We start from the raw sequence: 18,816 nt of genomic DNA, 5'->3' as shown, positions 1-18,816 counted from the left end.
TGAGGGTAGCTATAAAGCAGAAAGAAAAATTATGCAGAATTAATCGCACAGATAAAACAGACATCTTTAGTAAGATCTTCACAAAGAATTTAAACGGCTTTTAAGTACATTCTCAGTCATGACAAACCATTTGCTGTTACAAAGAAAAATGCTTACTGCATAACGACGAGTAGTTGTCTTAATCGTCAAACACTACACGCAATGTAGGTTTTGCCAGCAAACACAAATGCATTGAAGATATTTAAGATTTTTAATTAAAAGTTAACAGACCTACAAATGCAAAAATCAGATTCCTGGTGTCATCTTGACAAGGATCAAACTGAACAAATCCAGTACATTTAGAGAGTGAGTAACTCTGGACCACTTATGCATTCAAATATTTAGGTATGGAATTGCACTGCCATACTCCAGAACCTTAAACAGGCATTTTGTAAATAACTTCCTATGTTTTTTTAAACAAATGGGAATATGTTGCAACTTGCTTTTCATTATCCTTCTGAAACATGAATACCCCCATTTGACAGGAGACTGAACAAAAATCCACTCTCCAGTTTGAGCATCAAGTAAGTTGCGTCTTATTCAGAAACACGTAATGTCATTTTAGAAAAAATGTTCCTTCAATAGACACTTATGTAAGGAGTAAATAAAATTTAAATTTTTGTAATGCTATCAGGTCAATTGGTTTCTCTGTGGTCTAATAACTTCTTTTACCTGCTGACCTGGGCTGAATTTTGTTTATTGAAACAGTACATGTACACTTCCAAGCCAATTTTTGCTTTTTGGAAAAGTATGTGTATACTTCTTTGTGCACATCTCTATATTCAGATCAAAATTTAGTCAGCATAACCACTATTCTCCTTGAATAGAATTGGGGTAAATGGAAAAAATATAATGGTTAAAAAAAAGTTACACACAATATTATATAGGACAGAGTGCTTTAAAAGGTTTCACTCAATCATCCTTTTACAGTGAAAAAATAAAATTGATGAAAAACTTCTGCATGCTGAAGTTCGACTACTCAAGTTTACTTTCAAACCATCTAGACGACGACAGCATTTAACTATCAAACCCTATCAAATCAAGAAACTGAACGAAGTTAGAATACAATCTTGTAAACTGTATCAATTGAGTCAAGACAAAATGTAATATATCCCAAAGCAGTAAACTAGAGCCAACTATTTTCTGGTAACACTTAAACAAAAACCTATTTCAACACGAATGATGTTTGCCTGAAAGTCACAAATGACAACAACTCAATTAAGTTATTTATGCAGTTCAGCAGAACCAGTGGCCACATAGCAACTGTCTTTTACTTCAGGGAATCTAAAATTGTTCATTAAAAACTAAAATGCAGGTTCCTCTGTACTTATAGCAAGCTTAGTTTGACATTCCTTTTTCCAATCGGTTTCTCATTCAGTTCCCGAACAGCAGCCATTGCTTCATCAACCGTTTCAAATGTAATTACAGCATCGCCTGCTGGTAAGCCCTTGTCATTGTACCGTACAGTGACAGAATCTGGAATAACACGATAGCCATAGAAGAAGTCCAGTATTTCATCAACTGAGATTTTGAAAGGCAGGTTGAAAGCCTTCACAACAGCCATGCCACTGGACATTCCCATATTACCTTGATAGCCTGAATCAAATCCAGATCTAAATCCCCCTCCGCTGTAGCCTCCAAAATTGTTGCTTCCAGTGTCAAACCCTCCGTAAAGTCCTTCTTCTTGGCCATACCTTGGTCCTTGCATGGAGGATACAGAACCCAAACTACCAGAAGGTTCAAAGAAAGGCTCAGCTAATTCATGCATATCAAAAGGTAATGAGTGATCACCACCACTACCATATGAACCAAAATAGTCATGCTCCTTTTGACCTTTGGTTCTTTCATGCACAGAACTGATACCAAGTTCAAGCACCTCTTCTGAAGTAACCAGCTTTAGCAAAACTTCTCTTCCTCCAAGCTTTTTACCATATAAGCACTCAGCCCTTAGTACTTCATCCTCAGACTTGAACTTGACCAGAGCCTCCCCTAGTCCAATGCCATTACTATCAACAAGTATGTGGATCCCATAATCAGCCACACCAAATCCCTCAAAGAATTTACGGATCTCAGATTTGGAGATGTCAAATGGAAGGTTACGAACATAAATATACAATCTTGATGAGGAATGAGGTTCTTCTCTTGACTGGTATCTTTTTTCTTCAATTTTATAGGTAGATCTTTCTCTTGATCTTTGCTTCTTAACAGTGTCTATCAACTCTAACATGGCTTTTTTAGCAATGGGATAAACATAAACTGCACGGTTTCCAATGCATACCTTATGATATTTTAGAGCTTTACGATGCTCAGCAGAGTTTTTAAACTTCACAAAACCTTCCTTTGTACTTTTACCGTAGAAGTCATATACAAGGTAAATCTGGTCATCTGCTATGTTCAGCTCATCAAAGAAACTCCGTACATCTTTTTTTGAGATGCCATAGGGCATATTTTTCAGCTGCACGCAATAATCTTGATCATGAGGGGAACGAGATCGTGATCTGCGCCTTCGAGGTGATCGTGATCGAGTTCGAGAATGGAAATATTTCCCTTCACGGGGAGGGGAGCGACCTCGATTTCCTCGGCTTAGACCTGAATGCCTATCTTCTATAAACAAATCAGGTCCCCCGGAAACCCATTCCAGCTCTGTAGCTCGATACACCTCTACAAATCTCTGCCCCATGTATTTTTTGTGACGTTTTAGTCCTTCAGCTGCATCCCAAGCACTGGCAAACCGAACAAAACCCTCTCCATTATTCAGACCCCGATAATCCTTTGTTAGGCGAACTGCTTCAACTTGTAAACCATGGAAGAATTCTCTTACTTGCAGCTCTCTCGCAGAATACGGCATGCCATGCAGACGCAAGTAAACATCATCAGAATTAAAAGATGCTCCTTGTTCTCTCATTTGATTGTAAATTGAATCGGCAGAGGGACCCATTGACCCAGAGCCATTAAATTTATCCAAACCACTCATTTCTCTAGAAGACATTCCAAATAATGCAGACATGGAGGAAGCAGGAGTAACTGGAATGTTCTGTGGAGAAGATAAAGCCATTGCGGACATATTACCACTCATCATGGGATCCATGCAAGAGTCATAGTTGTTCATATCGGAACTTCCAATTTCACTGGGATGAAATGCACCCCTATTAATTCCATGTTGCATGGCTGCAACTAAATTTGCAGCCAGTGTAGAAGGTATGCTACCTAACCCACCTGTGCCAGAACTGCTGGATCCCGACCTTCTAGAACTGGACGTTTCTCCACTGGAGCGTGCATATCGCTTACGACTCATTTCAATTGTATTCTGCATTTCATTTCTGCTACTTAGTGTTAGTTTTGCTCTGTTCCCTTTAAGAATTTCACCCGACCTCATCAAAGCAAGCCGTGCATCTTCATCTGTGGCAAATACAATGAATGCCTCTCCCAGTTCACCACCAATAATGTGCACCCCTCCATCAGGAATGGTTAATCTAGAGAAGAAGTGACGAATATCCAAGGTTCCTGCAGAAACTGGGAGCCCCTGCAAGCGGATGACCACTGCCATGCTGAGCTCTATCAATAGAAAAAGTCACCTGCAGGCAAGAAAGGCACACAGGATGACATCAAATTATTTCAAAAGGTTCTGGATACTTCATTAACTTCCAAATACAATATAAATAAGTCAGAAATGCTCATTTTAAGAATAAGCAAGTTCTTCTTACTTTGCACAAAATAAAGTTTTTTTTTAAAAAAAACATTGAGTTATCACTTCAAAAATATAACCATCAAATCTCAAAAACTCCCAACTCACTTAACACCACAAATGCACTGGAGTTTTTTTTGAAAATTCTGAAGATGTCCACCATGCCATATCAGTTCTCCACAAAGTCTGATGTAAATGACTGAAATTGTATTTAATGTGAAAAAATAGATTTGATGAGAAGTATTGTAATTCAGCAGCAGTACCTCAGTGGTATGCAATTCATCCTGAAATAATGTGATCAAATTTCTAACTGTTTCATTTGCACACCAATGGCACATCAAAACTGCTGTCAAGCCAAGTGCAGCTTACTACCACTGCATTCTTCCTTCTCCAAACAAGGATTATTAAAAGGACCCATGATTTAAAATTCCACTGAAATTAGACAAAAACAAAACACGACCTCAACTTACCAACTCCACAGAGAGACCATCACATCTTTTCTCCCACAATGTAGTCCACCCCAACCAATTAACTTCACTCTAGTGGTGGGCACAATCCTACTCATTGAACTCAGGAAGCGATCAAGCCAGTAACCTGTTTTTTTATTTCTTAAATAATCCTCTGAACTCTACGTGAACCAAACAAAATCAGATGTAATGCAACACCATCATAAAATTCACAACTGTGCCATTTTCAAAATGTCTTAAATAATTCTAGGCATTCTGAGATATACACTAATGCACATGACTCAGCAACCCTCTGTGCAACACATTATTAGGTCTAATGGATGGCTCTCTTTCAGGTAGATCACAATAGTAACTTTTTAGTGAAATTATCAGATGCTGTAGATTGGATTCTGTAGCAACTCCAAGGCAAGAAGATATGAAATAGGAGGAGTAGGCCAAACGGCCCCTCGAGCCTGCTCCACCATTCAATATCATGGCTGATGATCTACCTCAACTCCACTTTTCCGTCCTATCCCCATATCCCTTGATTCCGTTAGTGTCCAAAAATCTATCACGCTAAGTCTTGAATATACTCAATGACTGAGCATCCACAGCCCCCTGGGGTAGAGAATTTCAAAGTTCCGTTCAGTTTTTACATTGAGTTCAGTTGACAACATAGAATTTGTATTTCTCACATCTAGGATATTTAGTTACTTTTTGAATTACTCATCTAAAGTTTATGGTCCTCATGTTTAAGACTTTAGATGATTATTTGCCCCCAAATACTTTGAACAGAAAAAAAGATATTTTTGAGCTCTGACGTGTGTACATTTTTGATCTACCCTAAATGGACTACTGCAGACCTTCACGATCTGCTTAACATGTCTGATCTAGAGACAGTAGAGCTGCAAAATTAGCAACACAGGGCATAGGTATAATTAGCACAGGTTTCTAAAATGAAGCTAAGAGGACAGCAATAAACTGGTAGAATTAAATCATCAATCCTACCTGTATTCTATTATAATTTTAGATTTCTGTCCAGCAATTGCAAAAAAAACCCAGGATGCACTTTGGACAGAATCCTAGATTATTCCCATACACTGGACTAAATAGTAGTAAATAGGCAAAGCCACTCAGGAACTGTAAGAATTAACAGTCAGATTGCCAAAGTTTTGCTGGCAAACAAATATTACTGTTATCTGTTTTCAGGTAAGCAGGAAAATAAACCTCTAAAAAATGTTGGTAGAGACATAGTTAAATTCTAGCCCTGCATTATGAAATATTTGTTATCAAGATACTTGGTACAGCAGAAATTCTCAATGCAGTTGGAAAACAGTAAAAGTGCATATTTCCTGGTTATTGCTTCACTATGTAAAGAAACCCTGCACACAAAAAAACATGGAAATTGTGATGGGGGGGTGAGCATAGGAAATGAGAGTCCTCTGTAGCTGGATGTGCACAATCACAGGTTCCTACCCATACATAGCTACTTTCAAAATGACAAATCTATAAAGGCAAGTTGATTTTTACTTTCTATTTTGGTTCAGGATTATCACTTTTCATTACTGAACCATAAAATTTCCATTTAAAAAATTCAAAGATAAGTGTCATTGGAAGGTTTGTGTGACGATAACAAAGTTGATGCTTCATCCCAGTTAGGAGGGGATTTTCAGTCGTCTACCATCTGCAAGACACTTACCTGCAAATGGACGTTTCCTTTAAGAAGCAGAAGACACCCAGACAAGCGTGTTAAAACCAACTTTACAGACTGCAAAAAAATAATTGAACAAGGTCAAACCTATAAGAGCACAATGTTGGGATTCTCAAGCTAAGAATTTCGACTAACTGGAACTGAACAAACCTTGTATAAATTAGAAACATTTTAATAGAGCAAATTCTTGGTGTTCACACATTCCACATTAAAACTACATAACCAAAACCAATTTAAAATTCAAAAGACTCCTGGATTGACTGAACGCATCACCAAAATAGCCGCTATTGTGTTGTTTGGTATTTTTTTTTGCAAGCTTTGGTGCGCATCCTAGTCCTAACAAATATTTTTAGACCGATATAGTCTTTTTCCTTTACGGGAGAATAACAAAATCTTCCATCCACATGAGGCACAGTTTAACCAAATTGAAGATCGTGAGTTATTCAAGTTCCTAAGTTATCCAAGATAACAGAATTAGCAAAGTGCTTTAGAGGTTGAAAAACGTATTCAAAAATGTTAAACCGAGAGTTTAGCTGGTCTAGGCATGATAATGTTCACTCGAAAACAAGAACTCAAAACGTTAACAGACACCGCATACAAGCAGAAATCGGATACAAGCACGAAACTCTTCCGAAACGTGTAAAGCAGTGGTTTGAAAAGGAAGTGAAGCAGAAACGATACTTCGGCTTGACAATTCAAAATCCGGACTATAAAATTAGTAGTTCCAAACGCTCACATTCCTTTCTGTCATTGGAAGATGAATTTTCAAAAGACCTGAAGACGATGTAATTCAATGTGCAATGGTGTTCTCGTCCTCTAAAAGATGAAAACAATTTCTGATCCAGGTTACACTCATTTGGATAGACAAACCACAAGGAAAAACCACATTGGCAGTTCCGTTGATTGCGGTGGTAAGTAATGAAGTGTTTTTTTTAAAACTTCCTTATCGGTCAATGTTCAAACACACACGATCTGACCAGCCGAAGAAATAAACCTATAATTTAACAGTCCCTCACGTAAAAGGTCATTTGGCTTCTTCCCCCCCCCCCGCAAATTTGTAGTCATTTTTCTCAAAATCCAGATCACGTTTGCTAAGGCAAGTAAGTGATAAATCGAAGTCCAATTCAACTCCAACCGGGGGAGGGGGTAACGCCTACAAAAATCAGACCCGAGTGTTTGGGATTGGGATGGGGTGGTTGGTTCGGAAGTGGGTTGGGCTGGATTGGGCGCATACACACGGACACCTTAACAAAACCCAGCTTTTCACCCTCATGAACCACATATCACGCTGCCGGGACTATCACTCGACTACAACACGACGCAAACTCAAACTGCAGAAAGGATCTCGGCGGAAACTGCTGCAGCTAAATCCCTGCACACCGCAGCTCCTGGAGACTCGCTTCGCTCCGGCCCGCACTCCACCGTCTCCCGTCTCCGATCCAAAGAGACAACGGCCGCCACCGGCCCGGCTACACCCACAGAGCTCCGAGAAACCCCCGAGTGCCTCACCACACTAGCACTGGCTGCGCCTCCCGCAGCTTCCCACACCGCTAGGCCTCACACTCCACTTGGCCTGAATACCCGCTCTGTGTAAGGAAGGAAAGAGAAGGGTTAAAGTGAGATAGAAGGAGGACGCAGCGAGTCCATACCCGTCCGCTCGCAGCCCGGCCACCGACACGATGGCGCTTCCGTAGCAGCACCCGCCGGGAGGGGGGGCGGAAAAACAGGGTCCGACCAGCTTTATATTTTAAATTGAATAAATCATATCCTCTTTAAACACAAAGCGGACGATTATCTGAGCTTTAAAATTCCAATAACTTATGGTTGGCAGGTTCAAATTAAATATTCGTTAACAAGTTTTTGGAATGGCGCTTGAATTAGTTGTTTATTTTTTTTAAAAAGAAAACATTGTGAAGCGCGCCCCTGCTAGGACCTGCCTGGGCCCGGAGGATTGTGGGATAGCAGCCGGGTGAACGGTTGGTTTGCTCAGACCATGGCGACTGGGACGCTGCAATTACTGTGGGGCCCGGTGGCGGTGCTGGTGCTACAGCTGCCCCTGCTCCACTCCTACAGCAGTTCACTGCCCTTCCAAACAGTTCAGAATTGCACCAAGAAACAGTACTTTGATATTTCCAGCATGGCTTGCGTGCGGTGTGGCGCCCACCAGCAGACAAGTAATGATGGTGGGTAAAAATTTGTCCGGTGCGTGGGGAGCTGCTGCTGTCCAGTGCAAGTTAGGAACAGGAGTAAGCCATTCAGTTCCTCTAGCCTGTTTCGCCATTCATGGATGATCTGTATCTTAATTCCATCTACCCGCCTTGATACCCCCTTAATAGCCTTATTGAACAAAAATAGTTTTTTTCAGTTATAGTCAGGGCACAGTTAGAACACACGCAGCATTTAAAACTGAACTACAGTGAAAACAGTTTGGTTTATTAGACATGCTTTTATGAGGAACCAGGACCTGCAAAGAGACATGACTGGATACCATAAGCAGGGATTCAAATCACCTGTTGCCACTGTCAGCCGTGGCTTAGTTGGTAGCTCTCTTATCTTTAAGTGAGAAGACTGTGAGTTCAAGTCCCCTCCAGAGACTTGAGCATAAAATCTAGGCTGATAGCCCAGTGCAGTACTGTCAGAGGTGCCGTCTTTTAGACCATTAAAGATAGGAGTAGGTCATTCGGCCCCTCGAGCCTGCTCCGCCATTTAATGAGATCATGGCTGATCTGATTTTTACCTCAACTCCACTTTCCCACCCTTTCCCCATATCCTTTGACTCCCTTGCTGATCAAAAATTTGTCTAACTCAGCCTTGAATGTATCCAATGACTCAGCCTCCACAGCTTTTTGGGGTAAAGAATTCCAAAGATTCACGACCCTCTGGGAGAAGAAATTCCTCCTTATTTAAACAGGCGACCCCTTATTCTGATACTATGCCCCCTAGTTTTAGATTCCCCCATGAGCGGTAACATCCTCTCAGCATCTATCCTATCAAGTCCCCTCAGAATCTTGTATGTTTCAATAAGATCTCCTCTCATTCTTCTAAACTCCAATGAGTATAGACCCAACCTGTTCAATCTTTCCTCATAAGACAACCCTTCCATACCCGGAATCAACCTAGTGAACCTTCTCTGAACTGCCTCCAATGCAAGTATGCCCTTCCTTAAATAAGGGCACCAGAACTGTGCGCAGTACTCCAGGTGTGATCTCATCAGCACCCTGTACAGTTGTAGCATAACTTCCCTGCTTTTATACTCCATCCCCCTAGAAATAAAGGCCAATATTCTGTTTGCCTTCTGGATTACCTGCTCCACCTGTATGATGACTTTTTGTGTTTCATGTACGAGGAGACCTTTTGGATGAGATCTTAAACCGAGGCCCTATCTGCCCTTTCAGGCGGACGTAAAAGATCCCATGGCATTATTCGAAGAGCAAAGGAGTTCTCCCCGGCGTCCTGGCCAACATCACATTGCTGTGTGTAAATTGGCTGCTGTGTTTCCCACATTATAACTAACTACTCTTCAAAAGTAAAGCACTTTGAGATGTCCTGAGGTTGTGAAATGTGCTTTATAAATGCAAGTCCTTCTTTTAGTTGGTGGCCCTATTAATTTTGTACTTTATTTCTTATTGTTTTGTTTCTTGTTGGAAAATGCTAACAACAAAAAAAAAACATAGGAAGATAGAAATGTGAAATGCCCATACAGTGTCTGGTTCATTTTTCAATCTATTATGAGTAGTTCCACTTGCAAATAAGCAATAAATCCAAGATAATCACAGAACATCTGAATTTAAAGTAATAAATTATAATGTCCAAACTGAGAAACAAGAGAGCCTAACAACTATGTCTGATGTTAAAACTCTGCTCTACTACCTAAATCATCCAGATTATTTGAGCACTTTGAGCGAGACTGGTTGGGAACACCTGGCTGATCCCTCCCCCCCTCCATTGCATGGTAGATACTGTGATTTTATGTGATTTAAGGGAGCTTTTGAATTAAATTTAGCTTACCTAAAGTTTTTTTTAGATTATACCGAATTATGTTTATATTGTACATTTAATGTAAAGACACATCCCAATGCACTTCACAGATTAGCCTAGTGGTGATGGTGTTGGGCTAGCTACCCAAGAAGTAATGAGTTCAGATCCCACCATGACAAATTGTGAAATTGAATTCAATAAATGTGACATTTTATGGGCTAGCACCAGAAAAATGACCATGAAAATTGCTGCCCAAGCCAGGAGGAGAAATTAGGAGACGTATGAACAGCTTAGCTGAAGAGATGGGTTTTAAAGGTGGAGAAAGATTTAAGGAGGGAGTTGCAGAGAAGAGAACCAAGATGCCACAAATAGTGGGGTGAAGGGACGGGAATGTATAGAAGGCCAAAGTTGGAGTAATGAAGAGTTCAGGAAGGGTTGTAGGGCCAGAAGAGCTGGCTTTGCCACCATCAGTGGAAGAGTGTAATTACAGTGTTACAGCTTTTCATAGCCAGTTTCCAATATTGAATACAGAGATAGGAATTTATAATGGGAATATAAAAATTAGGAGAGAATGAATGATCTTAAAATAGAAACTGAATTACATCTGTATGCCTGATCCAATTATCCCCTGCCCTATAGTCCCACTTCACCTAAAGATTACACTTGGTCTTGACTCCCCCTGAGTGCAATGCAACAGGAACTCAACTGGTAACATAATAAAATCTTATGTCTGCACATACTTCCTGCCTACAAAACCTCTCTTCCTGTTGTCAACTTTTTTGTCAACTTTTTCCTATTATAAATGTTCATCTCCACATTTATAATGGAAACTACCTCAATAGACTTGTCATGCTATAATGATATCCCACATCTTAAAAGGTTGGCAGTACTCAAAGTAAAAAAGTCACCGGTCCAGATGGGATGCATCCGAGGTTACTGAGGGAAGTAAGGGTAGAAATTGCAGAGGCCACAATCTTCCAATCCTCCTTTAGATATGGGGGCGGTGCCAGAGGATTGGAGGATTGCAAGTGTTACACCTGTGTTCAAAAAAAAAGGGATAAACCCAGCAATTATAGGCCAGTCAGCCTAACGTCGGTGGTGGGGAAACTTCTGGAGACAATAACCAGGGACAAAACTAATTGGCACTTGACAAAACTAATTGGCACTTGACAAGTGAAAGTCAGCACGGATTTGTTAAAGGAAAATCGTGTTTGACTAACTTGATTGAGTTCTTTGATGAAGTAATGGAGAGGGTTGATGAGGGTATTGCGGTTGATGTGTAAAATCATAGAAAAGTTACAGCATGGAAGGAGGCCATTTGGCCCATTGAGTCCATGCCAGCTCTATGTCAGAGCAATCCAGCTAGTCTCACTCCTCCGCCCTATCCCCGTAGCCCTGCAATTTTTTTCCTTTCAAGTACTTATCCGGTTACCTTTTGAAAGCCATGATTGAATCTGCCTCCACCACCCCTCGAGTATCCAGTGTATATGGACTTTCAAAAGGCATTTGATAAAGTACCACATAATAGACTTGTAAGCAAAATTAAAGCCTATGGGATTAAAGGGACAGTGGCAGCGTGGATACAAAATTGGCTAAGGGACAGAAAGCAGAGAGTCATGGTGAACGGTTGTTTTTTAGACTGGCGAGAAATATACAGTGGTGTTCCCCAGGGGTTGGTATTAGGACCATTGTTCTTTTTGATATATATTAACCACTTGGATTTGGGTATACAGGGAATAATTTCAAAGGTTGTAGAGCGCAAAACTTAGGAATGTAGTAAACAATGTGGAGGACGGTAACAAATTTCAGAAGGACATAGACTGGTGAAATAGGTAGACACATGGCAGATGAAATTTAATGCAGAGAAGTGTGAAGTGATACATTTTGGTAGGAAGAATGAGGAGAGGCAATATAAACTAAATTTTAAAGGGGGTACAGGAACAGAGAGACCTGGGGGAGTATGTACACAAATCTTTGAAAGTGGCAGGACAAGTTGAGAAGGCTGTCAAAAAAGCATTTGGGATCCTCGGCTTTATTAATAGAGGCACAGAGTACAAAAGCAAGGAAGTTACGCTAAATCTTTATAAAACACTGGAGGTTGGAGTGTTGTGTTCCATTCTGGGCACCACACTTTAGGAAGCATGTCAAGGCATTAGAGAAGGTGCAGGGGAGATTTGACTGGAGAAGCTGGGATTATTCTCCTTACAGCAGAGAAGGTTAAGGGGAGATTTGATAGAGATGTTCAAAATCATGAATGGTTTTGATAGAGTAAATAAGGAGAAACTGTTTCCAGTGGCAGAAGGGTTGGTAACCAAAAGACACAGATTTAAGATGATTGGCAAAAGAACGTAGGGCGACATGAGGAAACATTTTTTTTATGCAGAAAATTGTTATGATCTGGAATGCTTTGCCTGAAAGGGTGGTGGAAGCAGATTCAATAATAACTTTCAAAAGGGAATTGGATAAATACTTGAAGGGAAAAAAATACAAGGCTATGGGGAAAGAGCAGGGTGGAGGGACTAATTGGATAGCTCTTTCAAAGAGCAAGCACAAGCATGATAGGCTGAATGGCCTCCTACTGTGCTGTAACATACAATGATACTACAATGACCTCAGTTTTGGGACCCCAGCTCCTTAGCCTGTGTTATAGAAAAACTCCCATGTTTCAACCAACTCCACTTCTCAGCTTCCCAAATTGCCCTAAATTTTGCTATTTACTATAAGTAATATTAAATCAAAGTATTATATACAAATAATGACAGAATATGTAACTTTAAAATGGCGACTGAATTATGTTTGTGCACTGTACTCCAGTTATCTCCTGCCCTCTAATTCCTCTTCACCTGAAGAGTAGACTGGATCTTGTCACCCAGATACAATGTCACAGAAGTTTGACTTGTATGTACTATTTTGGTTTGACTCAAAATCATGTATTATCTTATTTCAGGTATGTCATGTGTGTGCCTGCCTGGTTACCAACTAACCTCTAACAAAGGTGGCCCTTCCATTGCCTGCCAAAAATGTCCAGAAATATATCCGGTATGTAAATTGCTTTAGTACTTTATCTGAATTGCGATACATAGTACCAATTTTAGATCTGCAACCTAATCATTGAAAGGCACAGTATATGGGAAATAGAACAATGAAAAGAAACATACCCTAAACCAGCACACCAATAACACAAAATCAACACACACACCAGAAGACCAGTAAGGCTTGGCAGAAAGGCTGTGGGGGAGAAGTAATCTCTGCCTTCATTGTCAGAACAGGTAACAAAGAGAGAGGCTATTCTTTTTTCATTAGGGTAAGATTCTCCAAAGTGAGTTAGTCGAATGCATGTTGTTTTTTTGTAACAGTATTCAAACAGAAATTGTAATGATTGTACCAAATGAATTTCATCAAACTCAGTGTTATATATGTTACATCTACTGAGGAATAAAGAAACTTAGGAACCTTCCCAAATGATGCCTCGCCTAGTGTTAACTCAGTCTACCTCAAAGACATTAAAAGAATAAACATGCTTAAGACACAGAGATACAGTACCCACCCTTCCCAATGTCAACCTCCTGGTTACTCCCGATCTCCCTCCTCCCAGTCACCCCCCCCTCCCTGTGTTCCCCCCCCTTCCCATCCCCATTAAGGACTTACCTGAAGGCTGCTGCTGGCATCACAGCAGCCCAATCTTCAAGACTTCTCTGACGAGTTAACCGGGGACACCGGTTAGGTGTCCGCAGCTCTCCGGTTCGATGATAATGAGACCCGAGGCCCAATATTAGGTGTGCCTCGGGCCGATCCATTCAGGTGTAGGAACTGTTGAATTTCTAGGCCAAAAAGAGCAAAAGGGGAGAGTGTAAAGCAAAAAGATTTAAGAAGAGAGAATCACATGAGAAAGAGAAACAGAAGGAGAAAAACTACTACATGAAGACAACAGAGGTCGCTAAAAGAAACCATCTTTTCTGATTTGCTGTGTGCAATGTCATGAGAGATTGACTAGTAATACATTAAAAATCTTGCATCTGCATGCACTTCGTATTCACTTTTACTACAATACTTTTACACCAAAGGAGGCACGGCAGCACAACTACTGGTGGGAGAGTATAATTACAATTTAACATGTTTACACTGACAGATGCCAATAAAAACGTGAATATAGGAATTTATAATATAAATATATAAAAATAAAGAGGAATGTATGACTTTAAAATGGAGACTGAATTATGTCTGCATACTCTGATCCAGTTACCCCCTACCTTCTAGCCCCCCATACCTGAAGACTGCACTTGCTTTTGATGCTCTGTATGCAATGCCACAGGAGATCAAGTAGTAATATATAGGGCCAGATTTTGCTGTCAAAATAACGGTGAGGTTAATGGCCGTTAGAAGCCCTGCTACAGCAAAATCTGGCGCATTAAAAATCTTACATCTGTTAGTGCACTTCCTGTCATTTTTTTCCATTATAAATTCCTGTGTCTGTATTTATAATGGTGTGCAAGAGTGTGTAAACTTGTCACACTCTAATTACACCCTCCTGCCAGTGGGTATAATAACAACATGACAAGTTTACATAGGCAGTTTCCATTATAAATGTGGATGTAGGAATTTATAATGGAAATATTAAAATAAGAACAATATGTAAGACTTTATGATGGCATACCCTGGTCTGTTTATCCTCTTCCCTCTAACCCCACTTCACCTGAGGACTACACTTGATTTTGACTCCCCCTATGCAATGCCACAGGAGGTTGACTTGTAAAGTATTAAATTTCATATATAAGGTGAATCCAGAATATAACTTTAAGGATAGTCAGCAGAGTAGAACAAAACAACATAAATTTAAATGGGTAAAAAATGACTTTTGTGAAAGGATGTGGTGATAAACATTTTGTATGATACACCAGAGAAGATAGTGTAATCAGACATTAGGGGAGGTCAAGATATAGATGGGTGTTAACTGGGTGAGTTGAAGTACTAGATGGTTAAGTTCGATGGACTGGCTTTTTCTTATTTCTTATATTTGAGTGTTGGTGTGCTATTCATGCATCAAATCCTCACCATCGACAGACCCGATATCAACATGTTTGTACTTTGTAGCAAGAGTCATTGGATAAAAATGAGAAGGTGGAACCCTGGTTCTTTTTCCTGCTGTTCAGTTGGAATTAATCTTCTGACCTGCATGGCATAATGCTATATCAGGTAGTGCCTTGCTCCACCATGTCATCAGTGGAACTTAACAACTAAACTTTTAAATCTTCATCACAGACATCATTTCCCTTTTGAATCCTAATCTTGTGTTGAGTAGAGTATGTGCATAAAAATTGGAAGATGAGGGGTGTGCATGAATCTCGTGAAATATAATCTTTCCATAACATTATTTCTGTACACTAGTTCTGAGAAATTACACCACAAAGGAAGACCTGTTGCATGTTCCGATGCAAACTCTTGAAGTCGAGCTATTTACTTGAATCCCATTTTCCTATCCTTTCCCCACATCCTTTGATATTCTTTTAGAAATGCTTATTCCATACCCTTTTAAGTGATATCATGAGCTCTGCTTAAATAGGTAATTGTGGTAAAGCATTCCATGTTCTAATGTCCTCTTCGAAAAAAAATCTTCTGATTTCCACCGCCCCATCATTTTCTACCCCAGAGGGCTGTGGATGCTCAGTCGTTGAGTATATTCAAGACTGAGATCAATAGATTTTTGGACTCTAAGGGAATCAAGGGATATGGGGATCAGGCGGGAAAGTGAAGCTGAGGTTGAAGATCAGCCATGATCTTATTGAATGGCGGAGCAGGCTCGAGGGGCCGAAAGCCTACTCCTGCTCCTATTTCTTATGTTCTTATCATTCATAGAATCATAGAAGTTTACAACATGGAAACAGGCCCTTCGGCCCAACATGTCCATGTCGCCCAGTTTATACCACTAAGCTAGTCCCAATTGCCTGCACATGGCCCATATCCCTCTATACCCATCTTACCCATGTAACTGTCCAAATGCTTTTTAAAAGACAAAATTGTACCTGCCTCTACTACTGCCTCTGGCAGCTCATTCCAGACACTCACCACCCTTTGAGTGAAAAAATTGCCCCTCTGGACCCTTTTGTATCTCTCCCCTCTCACCTTAAATCTATGCCCCCTCGTTATAGACTCCCCTACCTTTGGGAAAAGATTTTGACTATCTACCTTATCTATGCCCCTCATTATTTTATAGACTGCTATAAGATCACCCCTAAGTATCCTACTCTCAAGGGAAAAAAGTCTCAGTCTATCCAACCTCTCCCTATAAGTCAAACCATCAAGTCCCGGTAGCATCCTAGTAAATCTTTTCTGCACTCTTTCTAGTTTAATAATATCCTTTCTATAATAGGGTGACCAGAACTGTACACAGTATTCCAAGTGTGGCCTTACTAATATCTTGTACAACTTCAACAAGACATCCCAACTCCTGTATTCAATGTTCTGACCAATGAAACCAAGCATGCATTCTTCTACTGATAATCTTGAGTTTATGCCCACTTATTACAGATTTGCCAGCCAGTGAAAACCATCTTTTACAATTTACCTGCTCAAAACTTTTTATAATTATGAAAGCCTTTGTTAAGAGTCCCTCTTAATTTTCTTTACCCCAAAAAATGAGCCTTTCATCATGACTGTATCTTAGGAACATAGGAATTGATGGATGAAAAAAAGACCAAGGTCCATCTAGTTCACCTTCCACCATCTTGGTACTCACATGATACAACAATAATGGAATTGTTGACTGATCATGGCAATCAATCTCTATCAATTAGTCTACAACAGACTCTGACATGAGCCGAGGAAAATCCCCAGTGGTGGTAAGCTTTTGGGACTGTAGGTTTAAAATCACCTGTCACTCCCTTCTTAGTCCTAGTATCATTGTAGTGAACATTTCAGGATACGGTAGTGTAGTAGTTATGTTACTACACTAGTAACCCAGAGGCCTGCACCAATAATGTGAGTTCAAATCCCACCATGACAATTTGATCATTTGGATTCAGTTTTTAAAAAATTTGGAAGTAAAAAGTTGGCATAAGTAAAAGTAACATGAAGTTGTCGGATTGTTGTAAAACCCAACTGGTTCACTGTTATAGGAACATAGGAACAGAAGTAGACCATTCAGCCCCTTGAGCCTGTTCCGCCGTTCAATGAGATCATGGCTGATCTGTATCCTAACTCCATCCACCCGCCTTGGCTCCATATCCCTTAATACCCTTGTCTAGCAAAACTCTATCAATCTCAGATTTAAAATTATTAATTGAGCTAGCATCTACTGCTTTTTGTGGGAGAGAGTTCCACATTTCTACCACCCTTTGTGTGAAGAAGTCTTTCCGAACTTCTCACCTTAATGGCCTGGCTCTGATTTTAAGGTTATGTCCCCTTGTCTTAGACTCACCCACCAGCGTAAAAAGTTTCTCCCTATCTACTCTATCAATTCCTTTAAAAATCCTAAAAACCTCAATTAAATCACCCTTTAACCTTCTATATTCTGGGAATATCAGCCTAGTTTATGTAATCTCTCCTCATAATCTAACCCTTGGAGCCTTGGTAACATTCTGGTGAATCTGTGCTGCACTCCTTCCAAGGCCAATTTATCTTTTCTAAGGTGCGGTGCCCAGAACTGTATACAGTACTCCAGATGTGGTCTAACCAGGGATTTGTGTAGCTGTAGCAAAACTTCCTCCCCGTTACATTCTAGCCCTCTAGTTATAAAGGCTAACATTCCATTAGCCTTTTTGATTATTTTTTGTACCTGACCACTACATTTTAGTGATCTTTGTACATGGACCTCTAAATCGCTTTAGACCTTTTATCTTATTCATTCATGGGATGTGGGCTTCGCTGGCAAGGCCAGCATTTATTGCCCATCCCTAATTGCCCTTGAGAAGGTGGTGGTGAGCCGCCTTCTTGAACCGCTGCGGGGAAGGAACTCCCACAGTGCTGTTAGGTAGGGAGCTCCAAGATTTTGACTCAGCGACGATGAAAGAGCGGTAATATATTTCCAAGTCAGGATGGTGTGAGACTTGGAGGGGAATGTGCAGGTGGTGGTGTTCCCATGTGCCTGCTGCCATTGTCCTTCTAGGTGGTAGAGGTCGAGGGATTGGGAGGTGCTGTCGAAGAAGCCTTGGCGAGTTGCTGCAGTGCATCCTGTAAATGGTACACACTGCAGCCACGGTGCGCCGGTGGTGAAGGGAGTGAATGTTTAGGGGGTGGATGGGGTGCCATTCAAGTGGGCTGCTTTGTCCTGGATGGTGTGGAGCTTCTTGAGTGTTGTTGGAGCTGCACTCATCCAGGCAAGTGGAGAGTATTCCATCACACTCCTGACTTGTGCCTTGTAGATGGTGGAAAGGCTTTGGAGAGTCAGGAGGTAAGTCACTCATCGCAGAATACCCATCCTTTGACCTGCCACAGTATTTATGTGACTGGTCCAGTTACGTTTCTGATCAATGGTGACCCCAGGATGTTGATGGTGGGGGATTCGGTGATGGTAATGCCATTGAATATCAAGGGGAGGTGGCTCTAGTTGGAGATTGTTATTGCCTTGCACTTGTCTGGCGCAAATGTTACTTGCCACTTATCAGCCCAAAACTGGATGTTGTCCAGGTCTTGCTGCATGCGGGCTCGGACTGCTTCATTATCTGAGGGGTTGCAAATGGAACAGAACACTGTGCAATCATCAGCGAACAACCTCATTTCTGACCTTATGATGGAGGGAAGGTCATTGATGAAGCAGCTGAAGATGGTTGGGCCTAGAACACTGCCCTGAGGAACTCCTGCAGAGATGTCCTGGGGCTGAGATGATTGGCCTTCAACAGCAACCACAACCTCCCTTTGTGCTAGGTATGACTCCAGCCACTAGAGAGTTTTCCCCCTGATTCCCATTGGCTTCAATTTTACTAGGGCTCCTTGATGCCACACTTGGTCAAATGCTGCCTTGA

At 40.8% G+C, this 18,816-nt stretch overlaps 2 protein-coding genes across 4 annotated transcripts in view; one reads left to right on the top strand and one right to left on the bottom strand.

Annotated features, from left to right (window-relative positions):
• Positions 1-231: 231 nt before the first annotated feature.
• On the bottom strand, positions 232-13,570 carry LOC137313043 (RNA-binding protein 12-like). Of its 3 annotated transcripts, XM_067979345.1 has the most exons (4): positions 13,508-13,570; positions 6,618-7,467; positions 5,870-5,938; positions 232-3,614 (listed from the first exon to the last, which is right to left on the bottom strand). In XM_067979345.1, exon 4 carries the CDS (start codon positions 3,584-3,586, stop codon positions 1,367-1,369), a length of 2,220 nt encoding a protein of 739 aa, XP_067835446.1. In that variant the 5' UTR covers positions 3,587-3,614; positions 5,870-5,938; positions 6,618-7,467; positions 13,508-13,570; the 3' UTR covers positions 232-1,366. The 3 variants fall into 3 exon arrangements, with proteins under 3 accessions (XP_067835446.1, XP_067835445.1, XP_067835447.1); XM_067979344.1 differs by lacking the exons at positions 6,618-7,467; positions 13,508-13,570 and adding an exon at positions 7,531-7,608; XM_067979346.1 differs by lacking the exons at positions 5,870-5,938; positions 6,618-7,467; positions 13,508-13,570 and adding an exon at positions 7,531-7,553.
• The window catches only part of tmem67 (transmembrane protein 67), a 219,944-nt gene continuing 209,002 nt past the window's right edge, over positions 7,875-18,816 (top strand). Inside the window, exons 1-2 of the mRNA XM_067979343.1 lie at positions 7,875-8,064; positions 12,807-12,898. Of these exons, the coding sequence (XP_067835444.1) occupies positions 7,875-8,064; positions 12,807-12,898 (282 nt within the window). The remainder of the gene's footprint in view (positions 8,065-12,806; positions 12,899-18,816) is intronic.

This window comes from Heptranchias perlo, chromosome 3 (genome assembly GCF_035084215.1).
Source record: "Heptranchias perlo isolate sHepPer1 chromosome 3, sHepPer1.hap1, whole genome shotgun sequence".
NCBI classification, from domain to species: Eukaryota; Metazoa; Chordata; class Chondrichthyes; order Hexanchiformes; family Hexanchidae; genus Heptranchias; species Heptranchias perlo.
This window is presented reverse-complemented; position numbering and strand designations above follow the sequence as displayed.